This window comes from Salvelinus alpinus, chromosome 6 (assembly GCF_045679555.1).
Source record: "Salvelinus alpinus chromosome 6, SLU_Salpinus.1, whole genome shotgun sequence".
Lineage (NCBI taxonomy): Eukaryota > Metazoa > Chordata > Actinopteri > Salmoniformes > Salmonidae > Salvelinus > Salvelinus alpinus.
Window position 1 is genome coordinate 23792884 of NC_092091.1, and position 16550 is coordinate 23809433.

Below are 16550 nucleotides of genomic sequence, written 5' to 3' on the forward strand. Positions count from 1 at the left end.
CAACTGACGTCTTCCCTCCTCTCTCCCTTCACGACTGACATGGTCCCTCCTCTCTCCCTTCACAGCTGACGTGTTCCCTCCTCTCTCCCTTCACAGCTGACGTGTTCCCTCCTCTCTCCCCTCACAGCTGAATGGCAGTGGTCAAGTGAAGTTGCCCAGTCACTACATCTCCTCCCAGATGCTGGCGCCCCCTCCGCCCCCCGGAATGCCCCGTCTGACGCTGCCCTCCGACTCCAAGTCCAGCACCACCACCTCGGACGGGGGAGCCAACTCCCCAACGTCACCCAGTAAGTGGGCCGTTGGTGAGCCTGCTACTCCCAGCCTCTAGGTCTTCAGTGACTATAGTTTGTGTGTGTGTGTGTGTGTGTGTGTGTGTGTGTGTGTGTGTGTGTGTGTGTGTGTGTGTGTGTGTGTGTGTGTGTGTGTGTGTGTGTGTGTGTGTATAGGGTTGTTATACAGAGAATGACTCATTTGATTGGATGATTCATGTCATTTTCTAAAACCTGTGCCCTCAACCCATCACACTTACAGTGGGGAGAACAAGTATTTGATACACTGCCGATTTTGCAGGTTTTACTACTTACAAAGCATGTAGAGGTCTGTAATTTTTATCATAGGTACACTTCAACTGTGAGAGACGGAATCTAAAACAAAAATCCAGAAAATCACATTGTATGATTTTTAAATAATTAATTTGCATTTTATTGCATGACATAAGTATTTGATACATCAGAAAAGCAGAACTTAATATTTGGTACAGAAACCTTTGTTTGCAATTACAGAGATTTCATTGGCTCTATTTTTGTCTCATCAGACCACATGACCTTCTCCCATTCCTCCTCTGGATCATCCAGATGGTCATTGGCAAACTTCAGACAGGCCTGGACATGCACTGGCTTAAGCAGGGGGACCTTGCGTGCGCTGCAGGATTTTAATCCATGACGGCGTAGTGTGTTACTAATGGTTTTCTTTGAGACTGTGGTCCCAGCTCTCTTCAGGTCATTGACCAGGTCCTGCCGTGTAGTTCTGGGCTGATCCCTCACCTTCCTCATGATCATTGATGCCCCACGAGGTGAAATCTTGCATGGAGCCCCAGACCGAGGGTGATTGACCGTCATCTTGAACTTCTTCCATTTTCTAATAATTGTGCCAACAGTTGTTTCCTTCTCACCAAGCTGCTTGCCTATTGTCCTGTAGCCCATCCCAGCCTTGTGCAGGTCTACAATTTTATCCCTGATGTCCTTACACAGCTCTCTGGTCTTGGCCATTGTGGAGAGGTTGGAATCTGTTTGATTGAGTGTGTGGACAGGTGTCTTTTATACAGGTAACGAGTTCAAACAGGTGCAGTTAATACAGGTAATGAGTGGAGAACAGGAGGGCTTCTTAAAGAAAAACTAACAGGTCTGTGAGAGCCGGAATTCTTACTGGTTGGTAGGTGATCAAATACTTATGTCATGCAATAAAATGCAAATTAATTATTTAAAAATCATACAATGTGATTTTCTGGATTTTTGTTTTAGATTCCGTCTCTCACAGTTGAAGTGTACCTATGATAAAAATTACAGACCTCTACATGCTTTGTAAGTAGGAAAACCTGCAAAATCGGCAGTGTATCAAATACTTGTTCTCCCCACTGTATGTGCTGGATGTGATTATAAAAAACAAAGCATAAATGATTCAGCACCTGAAGGGTGAGTCTCTCAGTCCTTTATGAGAAAGAGAGCGAGAGAAAGCATTCAGGCGTTGCAGACAGATCAATATGCGTACCTACTGCCGTGAGAATGCTGTAACAATGCCAATAAATCCTCATGTGGGATTTTGATTGAAATCTCTGCAAGTTCCTCCACTATGTCAGCTTCCATTAGTGATCCATTCAGTCAAACTGGATTGGAAAGTTACAGTACAAAGTTAGTTGGATGCTGATATAAACTAACAGTGCTTAACTGTCCATAGATCAGTGACCAAGATGTGACCTATTATGGTGTGATCAGTGACCTACTATGATGTGCTCAGTGACCTACTATGATGTGATCAGTGACCTACTATGATGTGATCAGTGACCTACTATGATGTGATCAGTGACCTGCTGTGATGTGATCAGTGGCCTGCTGTGATGTGACCTACTGTGATGTGATCAGTGACCTACTATGATGTGATCAGTGACCTACTGTGATGTGATCAGTGACCTACTGTGATGTGATCAGCGACCTACTATGATGTGATCACTGACCTGCTGTTGTAACCGATGTGAAATGGCTAGCTAGTTAGCGGTGGTGCGCTCTAATAGTGTTTCAATCGGTGACGTCACTCGCTCTGAGACCTGAAGTAGTTGTTCCCCTTGCTCTGCAAGGGCCGTGGCTTTTGTGGCGCGATGGGTAACGATGCTTCGTGGATGTCAGTTGTTGATGTGTGCATAGGGTCCCTGGTTCGAGCCCAGGTTGGGGCGAGGAGAGGGACCGAAGCTAAACTTTTACACTGTGATGTGACCTGCTGTGATGTGATCAGTGACCTGCTGTGATGTGACCTGCTGTGATGTGATCAGTGACCTACTATGATGTGATCAGTGGCCTGCTGTGATGTGATCAGTGACCTACTATGATGTGATCAGTGACCTGCTGTGATGTGATCAGTGACCTGCTGTGTTGTGACCTGCTATGATGTGATCAGTGACCTGCTGTGATGTGACCTGCTGTGATGTGATCAGTGACCTGCTATGATGTAATCAGTGACCTGCTGTGATGTGATCAGTGACCTACTATGATGTGCTCAGTGACCTACTATGATGTGCTCAGTGACCTACTATGATGTGATCAGTGACCTACTATGATGTGATCAGTGACCTACCATGTGACCAAGATAAGTTATGATCAAAATCAGTTCTGATATATGCTCTGAGGTCTTGTATTGCGGCCAAGTATTACCAAGTCATGCATATTCCAAATTAAGATGACACTTTGACTTAGTGTCTATATGCAAACTCTGCCTGTTTGGAAACACACTGAGGCAGGCCAATTCCCTTCAAATAACGGTGTGCACGACACATCTGCCATTCTTAATGCCTACAGTGATTTACATAACAAGCCATGAAGTTCTAAGTGTCCCCTCTCTCTCTCTCTCTCTCTCTCTCTCTCTCTCTCTCTCTCTCTCTCTCTCTCTCTCTCTCTCTCTCTCTCTCAGCATACTCAGCTCCAGGGACGCCCCCTGCCAACCGCCCCTTTGTAGGGATTGGACCTCGAGACCCTGGCGGACTCTACCAGGCACAGGTACAGAGCACAGATAACTTATACTGGAGAAAAGCAACGATTTCTCTGTTTTCTGTTACACACTTGGTGATCTATATACTCATTTGAATATTCCTTATCACTATGATTTAAGAAAGTTGCTGATGTCATACATACCAAAGGCCTCTACTCCTGTTGCTCATGGCAGTTCAGAGCTGTAAACTCACTCACCCCCCTGGCTTTGTTCCTCTCTCTGATATCAAAACCATATGTCTATGTTCAATTATAGATCTGAGGGCATTAGCTAGGATCTGCCTCAGGGTCTGAATGTTCACAGCCAGCCCAGGACCCTTTTGATGTAACAGGGCTTTTCCCTGTGTGAGAGAGATTCACATGGCTAAAAGCATTTCTCTCTTCTTCAAGCTTACATTTACCTCAGAGTGATGTCGTAGTTATTCACGGTTAACACTCGAGGCTTTCACTTCCATTTAGAGATAGATGAGTCTTTAATTTGGAAAACTTTAAACATTAAAGTTGGTCTCACTGTTTTGCAAGACTAAAAGACCAACTAAACACAGTATGTCCCAATGTGGCTGCAGAGCTGAGGCTTTTGGGGCTTGCTGCTGCATTGCAGTGCTCCCTGCTCCATAAAAAGTACAAGTGCACCTCAGTGAGGCGTGTGATGATGTAAAGTGAGAGAGGGAGAGAATGAGTGAGAAAGAGACCGCTGAGCTAGGAGAGGTGTGTTTGTGCGTGTGCCTGCCTGCCTGCCCGCCTGCCTGCCTGCCTGCTTGCCAACCTACCTGCGTGTGTGTGTTTGGGAATGTAACTTGAGAGGTGAATTAGATCTAAAGCACAATGGCAGAGTCAGCAGATCTGGCCAGGAGAAACATGAAAGAACACAGGGATCCTGCACATGCAATAGTAACCAACACAGTGTAATGCAATAAGACAGGGGCAATGCTACACCCCAGGCTACATTTTATTTTGTTGTAACCCAACTAAGGTTGCAAAGGGAAGGTATATTACTGGAAACTTTTGACGTTTACCAGTAAACTACCATAATTCTGGTCACTTTCAAGGATTATTTGTAATTTATCACAAGACATCCAGTGGCCCTTTTGGGTAATTCAGATTATCACAGATGTCTGTAATTCTCGTTGGCCCTATGTGTGACCTCATATAAAATAATAAAATAATATGATTGTAAAATAAACAATAGAATGACAAAGCTGTAAAACATTATCCTAAATATAAACCATCAACTTAGTGAATACAATTGGTGTTTAACATGAGGGTTTCAGCATGATATATCCTTTTATATTTTATACACACTTATTTATTTCACTATTTTAATATGTATTTGTTGTCGATGTTTTGGCGTCAAACTGGTGGCAGTTGTGAAAAAGGTCAATAGTTGGAAAAATTGCAGTTAACTGAGAGGAGGGGCGGGGGAGGGGATGGAGGAGCCTATTCAGGATGGTCACGTCCAGGACTGTCTGGTTGCTAAGGGAAACCAGACATGATGTAATTGCAGGATGCACTTGGACTTCAGGGAGCGGGAAAGAAACAAAGTCAAGCCTATCCAGCTCTAGTCATTCTTCTAGCGATCTGTCCACTGCGCAAAAAAGCTGGGATTGATTGCTCAGGCTTAGACTGAAAACCTGCTCCAGTGCATGCAGTGTGTACTGTAGAGTGTGTGTGTGTGTGTGTGTGTGTGTGTGTGTGTGTGTGTGTGTGTGTGTGTGTGTGTGTGTGTGTGTGTGTGTGTGTGTGTGTGTGTGTGTGTGTGTGTGTGTGTGTGTGTGTGTGTGTGTGTGTGTGTGTGTCTGTTTGTCACTATTGTTTACATTTTAATTATCTCATCATTTTCTTTTGGATAGTAGTAAGGTTTTTTTTTCTTCTGAAAAATATAACATCATAATGCCTCAAAGGCAGCGCAGTAATATAATAATATACACAGAGTGTACAAAACATTAAGAACACCTTCCAAATATTGAGTTTGCACCTCCCCTTTTGCCCTCAGAACAGCCTCAATTTGTCAGGGAATGGACTCTACAAGGTGTTGAAAGCGTTCCACAGGGATACTGGCCCATGTCGACTCCAATGCTTCCCACAGTTGTGTCAAGTTGGCTGGATGTCCTTTGGGTGGTGGACCATTATTGATACACACTGGAAACTGCTGAGCATGAAAAACCCAGCTGCGTTGCAGTTCTTTACACACTCAATCCGATGGACCTGGCACTTACAACCATACCCCGTTCAAAGGCACTTACATTAAATATTGTGTCTTGACCATTCACCCTCTGAATGGCACACATACACAATCATGTCTCATTTGTTTCAAGGCTTAAACATCCTTCTTTAACCTGTCTCCTCCCCTTCATCTACACTGATTGAAGTGGATTTAACAAGTGACAATAGGAGATCATAGCTTTCACCTGGATTCACTTGGTCAGTCTATGTCATGGAAAGAGCAGGTGTTCCTAATGTTTTGTACACTCAGTGTAAGGCCAGTGAGTTCAGTACAATAGTGTGCTGTGTTGAGGGGACAGCTGGGTAGCTCTCCTGCTACCCTCTAACTGTGGAGCTCTGTCCCAGCTCTGTATTTCCATAGCTATGCTTTCCCCACCGGGGGAAACATTTTGCAAGAAACAAAATATTGTTTTTGGAGTGAGACACTCACCACAGTTAACCTTGATTGGCTGCGGTTGCTTGTCTTTCCAATCACTAAAATGTTCTTTTGGTTCCTCGGAAGCGTGTATAATATGCAAATAATGAAGTTAATTAAATAAGTTATGCAACAAGAGTGCTGAAAGAAAAGGTGAACGCCTTTCCTAAGCAACAGAGAGAAATTATTACTTTTTCTTTGCAGCATATTTGGAACCTGCTCCGTTCTCTAAATGTAATTCCTATTTCCTCGTAATTCACCATTAAATCATAACATTTTAAGGGACCTAAAGGACTTTTACTTGAAACGTTAAGATGATTTCAACATTTTGTATTCATTTGTTTTTATATTAGTAAGTATACTCATTGCCATGTTACACTGTTGAGATGCATCATTCATATCACAGGCAATTGGATGAATGTATTTACCATGAATTGGTTGTGAAGAAACGAGTAGTACGGGAGAGGTCATAGGTCACCAAGAGGTCATAGAGTGAACTACTGCTTCACTGATTGCTCAACAGCCCCTCCCTTCACTGTTGTCCAAAGTTCATTCATAGTTACATGAATTGTTACAATGGGAGTCCATGAATAATTGAGGGGTTTACTTTATTTATATACTGTAGCCTCACACTTTAATATGTCGCTGATAGTGTGTTGTGCTCTGGTTTGTACATTACTTTGTTGGACTATAGGGCCAGTACTACTGCATCTTCAAACAGTCTCCAGTCTCACTACTACATGTCCATATCGCTCCCATTAAAGATGTGTCTTTCCTTTCCCAAGTATGAAGAGGAGTTGGACACAGCTGGTTGTTTGCTCCAGCTCCACTGACCATAATGTCAGCACAACTCTCTGTGGCTCCAGGCCTAGGGCTGCTGCTATTGACCTACATCGGGGCCTTTGTAAAGCAAGTTCATCACTGTTACAATATATTGTAAAGAGAGAGACGTGTTCTGTTTTGAGGAAGGAGTCTGAGCCCAATGCAGAGAGGTCTGGCAAAGCTTATGCTTATTTGTAAAGAGAGAGCCCCAGGAGGTTGCCACAGAAATGCCTAAATGAGAGGGGGGAATTCACAATGTAAATTGCCAGGCTCCACTGAGGCAAGTATTGTGTTTCTATAACGTAAACTCAAAATATATTGAATCATGACTGGTTTCTTGAAAGCGGAGGTAGATCGTATATTTCCCCTCCCCCCCCTCCAAAATACTGGAATGGCATGCGGCCATTTTAATTCATTGCATAGATGAGATCCAAAACTTAACACATTTGTTGATTACATTATGCCAGTAGTAGAAGGCTCTGGACACTGTGTTGAATGCTGCAGTCATTTTTTATCAATTGCTAAGATATGGTGCCTGTAGCCTACAGTATAGGCATTTACCCTCTGCACTCTTTAATAAGAGCTCTGCTGTATGGACACAGGGAAGGCAGCAGCTCCAGTCATTACAGTAGGCTCTATCCCCATAGACTCAACAAGCAAGGGGCCCTCCAGAGTTCACTCCCCTGGCACAGACCCTCATCGCCCCCTGCTTTGACTGGCAACCTCCATTGTGGCCTTTCCTATGAGCCAGGCAACTCCACTGAATTACAATACTGCCTCTTTAATGTGGCTTTGGCTTGGTTTCTCCCGACCCTGCTCAGCGTTTTGTTTCCAAACCCCATTTCAAAGTTTTTCCAAGAGTCTGTCCATAGCTCCATAGCTCACTCCTCATTCCCCCAGAATACAGTGATAAGTAGGTACAAATTTGTACATCTGTGAATGATGAAGCGCCACTACATCGAGGTTATAAGCATACTAGCAGGCTCACTGCGGTGTGTGTGTGTTATCATTCGCTGTGTGTGTATTTGTTCGCAGTGTGCTTGCGTGTACGTGTGTGTGTGTGTGTGTGTGTGTGTGTGTGTGTGTGTGTGTGTGTGTGTGTGTGTGTGTGTGTGTGTGTGTGTGTGTGTGTGTGTGTGTGTGTGTGTGTGTGTGTGTGTGTGTGTGTGTGTGTGTGTGTGTGTGTGTGTGTGTGTGTGTACCTGGTGAACAGTGGGCAGGCAGGAGTTAAGAGACTGGAGCCATGGACCACAAGGTATTTTACTCTGAGCATTAACAAGGAATAGCCAAGAGGTTTCCTTTTTAAACTTGATTAAATCAGTACAATTGGGTGCAGTTAAAGAGGTCTGTTTGAGGGCTGTTAAAATGACATAAACCTTGGTGGAAAATGTTAAGATGGGGCCTGAGGGTACGTGTTGTTTTATTCAGCCCTGTCAATTGTTTTTGTAAGATTTCAGTGGTCTGCAGGCAAATGCCAAAGTCCTCGTATGTTTTTTAAAGGTTTGGGTGGAATCAAGCTGAGGTCTTTCTTGCTGTAGCAGCTCTTTTACTCCATATTATTTATTATATTATTTTTAATTGCTCCATTTGGTTGGTTGTCCTGACTGGAAGTGTTTGGGCCCCATTAGTGGAGAAGACACTGATTGCAGAACACTGTGAAAATAAAGCACTGTGTCTGGAGTTGGCCACAAAACTACCCTGGTCATGCATTATTCACAATCCCTACTATTCACATGGCGTCTCATACTGTACAGTAGGCCCAAAACAACACTGACATGCGCCGTGAACGCAAACACTCACGCACAGGGTTTACAACTACATAATAATATTCAACACACTGACAGGAATTCTTAGCCCTCTTAATATTAATTGTTGAAGCAAAACATAATTATGTTGAATTTATGCACTTGATGTAGACATAAAAGTTGTTTATCATACGACACATATAACTGCCAAAATAAAGGAAACACCAACATAAAGTGTCTTAATAGGGCGTTGGGCCACCATGAGCCAGAACAGCTTCAATACACTTTGGCAAAGATTCTACACGTGTCTGGAATTCTATTGGAGGGATGCGACACCATTCTTCCACTAGAAATTCCATGATTTGGTGTATTGTTGATGGTGGTGGAGAACGCTGTCTCAGGCGCCGCTCCAGAATCTCCCATAACTGTTCAATTAGGTTGAGATCTGGTGACTGAGACGGCCATGGCTAATGGTTTACATCGTTTTCATGCTCATCAAACCATTCAGTGACCACTCGTGGCCAGGGCCGGATTAAGAAATCATAGGCCCTCAGGGCTTAGTTTTTTTTTCTTGCCACCTCCCCTCGTCCCCCCCTCATCCACCAAGATGCAATTTGACGCGTGGTAAATTTACTGTTGAAGAAAAATACCCTTTATAATAAAGCCAATAACGTTTGCCATGTGGCATAGGCTACAGTTGAGCAGAAGCGTTTTTTAGGATTTCTACACATGGGAAACATTTTTGTAGGGTATGAAAAAAAATCAGCCTCTTAAAAACACATTTCATGCAATTCTACATCATTTACATGACAGAAGACGTTAGCTGAATCTTTTTTAATACCACACAAATGACCGAAATGACTGGCTACTCTGACACCACAAAATGAGATCAACCTGGTATTGAATTCAAACAAACAATAGCCCAGGCCAATGAAGCGACACACAGATTGTACAATATTAGGAGCCAATATATATATACTATATATACAGTGTCAGTCAAAAGTTTGGACACACCTACTCATTCAAGGGTTTTTCTTTATTTTTACTATTTTCTACATTGTAGAATAATAGTGAAGACATCAAAACTATGAAATAACACATGGAATCATGTAGTAACCAAAAAAGTGTTTAACAAATTATTAAAAGTAGCCACCAGCTTGACATTCTTGATGCAACTCTTGGCATTCTCTCAACAAGCTTCATGAGGTAGTAATCTGGAATGCATTTCAATCCATTTTAGAATAAGGCTGTAATGTAACAAAATGTGGAAATGGTCAAGGTGTCTGAATACTTTCCGAAGGCACTGTATGTCTATGGCCACAACGCAACAAGCTGTAGCCTATATTTGTCTCGCATGCTTCCCAAACTGCAGCGTTCCCGACTGTAGACATACATGTAACTGCCAAAATAAAGGAAACACTTGAGTAAACAAGGGATGATATGGTGTGAGGTGCATTTTCCTGGCATGGCTTAGGTCAACTTAATCTATGCCAAGGGGCATTGAAGCTGTTCTGGCAGCTTGTGGTGGCGCAACATCCTTTTAAAACACTTTAGTTTCAAGTTTTAATGTCACATGCAGAGAAATGCCTTTCTTGCTAGCTCTAACCCCAACAATGCAGTAATCAATAACAATGTAATACTAAAACTATCAAGGTAGAACAAAAACACACAATATATAAAAACAAGAAATAAGAAGAACATGATAAAGTAAGTAAGCATACTATATACAGGGTCAGTTCCAGTACCATATTTATAATGTGTAGGGATACTGGCGTGATAGAGGTAGATATGTTTAGGGGTAAGGTGACTAGGCATCAGGATATATGATAAACAGAGTAGCAGCAGCGTACGTTATATGATGATTGTATGTTAGTGGGTGTGTGTAGAGGCAGGATAACTGTATGTGCATATTATCTATGTGTGAGAAAATGATAGAGTGAGTGTTTTTATATGTGTTGGAGTATCAGTGTGTGTAGTGTGTAGGGCCCTGTGCCCTGTGCATAGAGACAGTGTAAAAATAAGAATAAAATACAAGGGTCAACTCAGATAGTCTGTGCAGCCATTTTGTTAGCTATTTAGCAGTCTTATGGCATGTGGATGCTGTTCAGAAGCCTGTTGGTGTCAGACTTGATGCACCGATACCGCTTGCCGTGCAGAAGCAGAGTGAACAGTATTGAGCTGGAGTATTTAATTATTTTCCGGGCCTTCCTTTCTCGCAACCTGATATAGAGTTCCTATGTTGGTGTTTCCTTAATGTTGGCAGATACCTTATGTGCTTGTGGTAAAACTTAATTCACAGTTGTTCTTTTATAAACTACGGGCTTGCGCACAGACTCACACAATTGACCAGTCACATTTATTTATTATGCAGTTAATTTTTTTAATTTGTGTTAATCAGTTACCCTATCAAGGCAGGGCCGCCCAGTTACCCACGTGGGCCCCTACCTCCTCTCCTCGCCCCATCTGAGGATTTTTTGGGGCTGTCTCTTTGGCCCCCCACAGGCCTGGGCCCAGGGGCTTCAGCCCTGATAAGCCCCTGCATTAAACCGGCCCTGCTCTTGCCCTGTGGATTGGGGCCTTGCCATGGTAGTCAAAATAATGGCCTGCCCAGCATTTTTATGGCCCTAAGCATGATGGGACGTTACTTTCTTAAATAACTCAGGAACCACACCTGTGTGCAAACACCTGCTTTCAATATACTTTATATCCCTCATTTAATCAAGTGTTTCCATTATTTGGGCAGTTACCTGTACATTGACTGTGATAATCTGCAGTGTACTCAGATGTGAAAATCGAGAGAAACAATGTTTTCTTATTGTCTTCTTTGAATATCAATGAAAAATGTCCGCCATTCATGTGTAATCTGAAAATGTTTGCTCTTTTTTTCAGTCCTGGTACCTGGGGAACTAAACAACACAAGGATAAGCGAAAAGGGCATGGACACGTGGATTTGAGATTCAACACTTTTTGTGGAATTAAGAAAAAAGAAAAAAAAGAGATGCAAGAGGGAAAATGTATATATATGCAGTATATATACAGTATGTATATATATAAATATATGTGTGCATATATATTTATATATGTATATCAACATAAAATATGCTTCAACACACCTTTTTGGAATAAAAGACAGAGGGGGAGAGAGCGAGGCCAAGGAGAGAAAGAAGATAGAAAGAGAAGAGGATGTTTGGGCAGCCAGAAGTAACTGTGGGGCAGAGACATGACCCCATGAACCCAGTACCCCCATACCCCCCCCCCCCCCCCCCGCTACAGGTGCTGCTTCTTCATATATGCAAAATAAGTATTCTTTATTTTCTTAATCAACAAGAAAGAGAAGAATTCAGTTCCAGTGATCATACTTTTCCACACTTCTTCTGGGACGGTAAAAACATATTCTTTTTGAAAGTAGGGAGGGGAGGCTGGTTGCGCATGGTCAATAACCTCCCTTTACCTACAGAAACAAAAGTCTACTTTTCATCAAATTTGATAGACAATCATGTAGTTACTTTGTTTAAAGGGGGGGGGGGGTTCAAGATTTCCTTTAACACAGTCCATTTTTGGTCATTTTTTAAATAAACACTGAGCTTCAGTGGCTTGAGAAAGTATTCACCCCCCATGGCATTTTTCCTATTTTGTTGCCTTTAGAATTAAAATGGATTTTGGGGAGGTTTGTATCATTTGATTTACACAACATGGCTACCACTTTAAAGATGCTAAATATTTTTTCTTGTGAAACAAACAAGAAATAAGACAAAAAAACAGAAAACTTGAGCGTGCATAACTAGTCACCCCCAAAGTCAATACTTTGTAGAGCCACCGTTTGCAGCAATTACAGCTGCAAGTCTCTTGGGGTATGTCTCTATAAGCTTGGCACATCTAGCCACTGGGATTTTTGCCCATTCTTCAAGGCAAAACTGCTCCATCTCCTTCAAGTTGGATGGTTTCCGCTGGTATACAGCAATCTTTAAGTCATACCACAGATTTTCAACTGGATTGAGGACTGGGCTTTGACTAGGCCATTCCAAGACATTTAAATGTTTCCCCTTAAACCCCTCAAGTGTTGCTTTAGCCGTATGATTAGGGTCATTGTCCTGCTGGAAAGTGAACATCCGTCCCAGTCTCAAATCTCTGGAAGACTGAAACAGGTTTCCCTCAAGAATTTCCCTGTATTTAGCGTCATCCATCATTCCTTCAATTCTGACCAGTTTCCCAGTCCCTGCTGATGAAAAACATCCCCACAGCATGATGCTGCCACCACCATGCTTCACTGTGGGGATGGTGTGTTCTCGGGGTGATGAGAGGTGTTGGGTTTGTGCCAGACATAGTGTTTTTGTTGATGGCCAAAAAGCTCAATGTTAGTCTCATCTGGCCTGAGTACCTTCTTATATATTTTTGGGGAGTCTCCCACATGCCTTTTGGCTAACACCAAACGTGTTTGCTTATTTTTTTCTTTAAGCAATGGCTTTTTTTCTGGCCACTCTTCCGTAAAGACCAGCTCTGTGGAGTATATGGCTTAAAGTGGTCCTATGGACAGATACTTTAATCTCCGCTGTGTAACTTTGCAGCTCCTTCAGGGTCATCTTTGGTCTCTTTGTTGCCTCTCTGATTAATGACCTCCTTGCCTGGTCTGTGAATTTTGGTGGGCGGCCCTCTCTTGGCAGGTTTGTTGTGGTGCCATATTCTTTCCATTTTTTTTAAATAATGGATTTAATGGTGCTCCGTGGGATGTTCAAAGTTTCGGATATGTTTTTATAACCCAACCCTGATCTGTACTTCTCCACAACTTTGTCCCTGACCTGTTTGGAGAGCTCCTTGGTCTTCATGGTGCCGCTTGCTTGGTGGTGCCCATCGCTTCATAGCAAAGGGGGTGAATACACATGCACGCACCTCTTTTCTGTTTATTTATTTTTTAGAATTTTTTGAAACAAGTTATTTTTTTTCATTTCACTTCACCAATTTGGACTCTTTTGTGTATGTCCATTACATGAAATCCAAATAAAAATCCATATAAATGACAGGTTGTAATGCAACAAAATAGGAAAAACGCCAAGGGGGATGAATACTTTTGCAAGGCACTGTAAGTGTCTTTTATGAGGCACGGATCAGAAGGATCAGGTTTTAGAGCAGTACAGAGCATCGCGAAAGGACAGGTACTGTAACAGGTGTTTGTAAGTCTTCACAATAACTGAGACGCCCTTTTGTGCCTGTCAACTGTTGTGTATTTGTGTTGACATTTGTTTGTGTGTGCATACAATTCAAACATAATGAAACCCCCTCTTGCCCCACTCTTGAGATAATATTGCATAAAGTTTTGATTAATGTAGATAACAGGGGTTTATTCTGCTTAGTGACAAAGGAGATCAGAAATAGTTTTGTCACTATTGAGAAACTATTGGGTGTAGAGGAGAGATGTTTTCTTTATTTTTTTGTGTATTCCGTTTAAATTGCATTGACATTACAGGCATTGCACTACTATAATTAATGCATTTTTCCTTTTTAGCAGCTATCTTTTGGCCTATTCATATTAAAATGCTGCAAGTCAAAGGTAGTTTTAGGATTATGTTGTAGAAACTACTATGTTGTGTTCTTTAGGTAGCAGGGTACATGAGCTATCGATTAGAACAATCCAAACCTACTGTGTTTCAGATATTCTATGCTCTAATGGAAGTTTCCTTGTGTATGTTGAGGTACAGGGAATCCTGACAGGTTTAGGGCATCACACCGTTTTGGATCTCTCTCTACATTCTGTGTATCTACGTCACATCTTTATTCTTTTACTCATGCTGTTTTTATATAATCGAAAAACAAAATGAATTTATGATTGTCTTTTGTACAGCAGATCACAGACTTTAGATGAGTCGATGAGATCATTAGAAGCGTGGCTGTAAAGGTAACCATTGATAGTGCCACCATTGGCCCCAAACCTAATGGTTTCTATGCCAACGGTACTGCATGTTTCCATGTTTGCACATGGCAGAATTCTGTCTCATTGACAAGGAGCAACTGACTGGCCAGCAGTGTCCATTACCAGTCTATTTAGTAAGACCTATCTTTAGAGGTTTTGTCCCTGGGTCTCATTTGCTGATGCAATGCAAAGTTTGTGACAACAGACTTTGTTGCAGCATGTTTTGGGATGAATGCAGAATTCATCTTTATAAATAGAAAACAACATCAGGGCTTGAGACTCCTCAATCAAACCCAAACCATATATACAGCCATGAAAAGTGCCTAAGACATAGCACGAGTTCTTTTCTCCTTTCTTTGTATTTTAGTTTTTGTTTGTTTGAAGTACTGCAAGCCTCAATGACTTCTAGGCAGGCAACAGAAGTGGTGGGAAAGAGAGGTGTGACACACAGAGGGGGAGAAGGTATGGAGAGCTCACAGCCCTAACCCGTCTCCAGCCAAATGCACCTTCCACGTGTTTTTCTGAGCACAGGCTTCTCATTGGTGGTTAGCTGGGGACAAGCCAAGAAAAGACATAACATAAAACCCTGCTATCAGCAATGACATCATGAAACCAACATATCAAAGCGCTATATATATATATATATATATATATAGAGAGAGAGAGAGAGAGAGAGAGAGAGGGAAACTGTATGTATAGTTCAGATATGGCTCATTAAAACAGAAACACTTCTAGGGAATAATGTCATACATGCTGGTTACAAAAAGCAAACCTTTAGATACGGCTTTGCAATGGTGTTCCAATTCACATCTGTTATCTATATACAGAATACCTACAATGACTTGTTTTAAAGGTGCTGATATGAAATGATACTGATATATATATTCATGCATGGTGCTTTCAAAAGAAAATCATGAGATTCTAGCTCTATTGACCACCATAATGCTGACATGGGTGCATGGCAGAAACTCTTACTACCCTTCTGAAGCTTACCCTCCCCCCTAGCCCCTCCTCCCTCTAATCTATGGAACAGAGAGTAAATAATACTGATGGGTTCTTACCTTTTTACCTAATCATTTGGATTTTTTATTCCCTATTGTTAACTTCTATTTTGCACGATATTTTATATAACACATTATGTGCCTTGCCTTTAGTTAAGAACAATAATACATGATAAAAATAATGTAAATTCATTTCTCTTTTTAGTATAACCGGTAACGCTGCAAAAAAGACAAAAAACATTGCTGCATGTTTGATTGCTTGTCATTATCCAGTTTAGATGAATACAGTAGTAGATTAAGTAGTGACAGATTGGATTGTCTTTTCACCCTTTCCCTTTTGTGGGTATTATAGACTAGTATTATCGACTAGTATTATAGACTAGTATTATCGACTAGTATTATAGACTAGTATTTGTCTTTCCATCACATGGAACCCTTGCTGCATTTGAATCTTGTTAATTTCTTTGTTTTATTGACTCTCGTGGCTTTCCCCTCTCATTATGTCTTCCAGCTTGGTGTAATTCAGTATGTGAAATATGCAATTCTCGTTTCCTCTGCTCAGCATTTGCTGAAGTTGTATTTTGCCCCCTTTTTAAAGCTCTTCTTCAATGATAAAGAATGTGTGGCAAGAATGAGTGAAAATGTGCAATTACTCCAATTCAAGGATGGGCAACTTTTCTCCATGCTAGCAAACACAGCTGATTAAACAAATTGCATTTTAATCTGAAGATCATGATTAGTTGATTATTGGAGTCAGAGGACTGGAGTTGCTCATCCCAGCTCCAATTCAAGATGTTGATTTTTGCCTATTTGATTTAGTTGATTGACTCTGCAACTGGAGGTCAGAGCTAGAGAGGGTAGAGAGCTGTGAAGGTTGTGTTGTAGGTGACCAGTGATCAGGCTCCTAGCATGGAACAGAGATTTAAAGCACTGAGCTGGGCTCACATGTCCTCCAGCACCATGGCTATATCTGCCCCTGCAGACATAATGTTTTGACACCAAATGACCAGAGCTGAATATGGGGTACATTTGGTCCCCCTATTTTCTTACATTACATCCTACGAACCCCCTATACGCAGAAAGGCAAATCCAAGCACTTTAATAACTGTTCAAACGGGAACATCACAAAATAATTAATCTCTATACATATATTAAGCCAAGGGAAATTACTAATTTGGAATTGTT

General features: G+C 41.8%; 1 protein-coding gene across 15 annotated transcripts in view; it reads left to right on the forward strand.

The window, feature by feature from the left end:
* LOC139578407 (nuclear factor 1 C-type-like) overlaps nucleotides 1-16093 on the forward strand; it is a 113454-nt gene extending 97361 nt beyond the window's left edge. For 9 of the 15 annotated variants that reach the window (XM_071405956.1, XM_071405944.1, XM_071405954.1 and 6 more), the window contains 3 exons: nucleotides 128-302; nucleotides 3178-3263; nucleotides 11349-16093. In XM_071405956.1, the coding sequence (XP_071262057.1) occupies nucleotides 128-302; nucleotides 3178-3263; nucleotides 11349-11369 (282 nt within the window). In that variant the 3' untranslated portion in view covers nucleotides 11370-16093. The remainder of the gene's footprint in view (nucleotides 1-127; nucleotides 303-3177; nucleotides 3264-11348) is intronic. The other 6 variants (XM_071405945.1, XM_071405955.1, XM_071405948.1 and 3 more) reach the window with 1 other exon arrangement.
* Nucleotides 16094-16550: the final 457 nt, after the last annotated feature.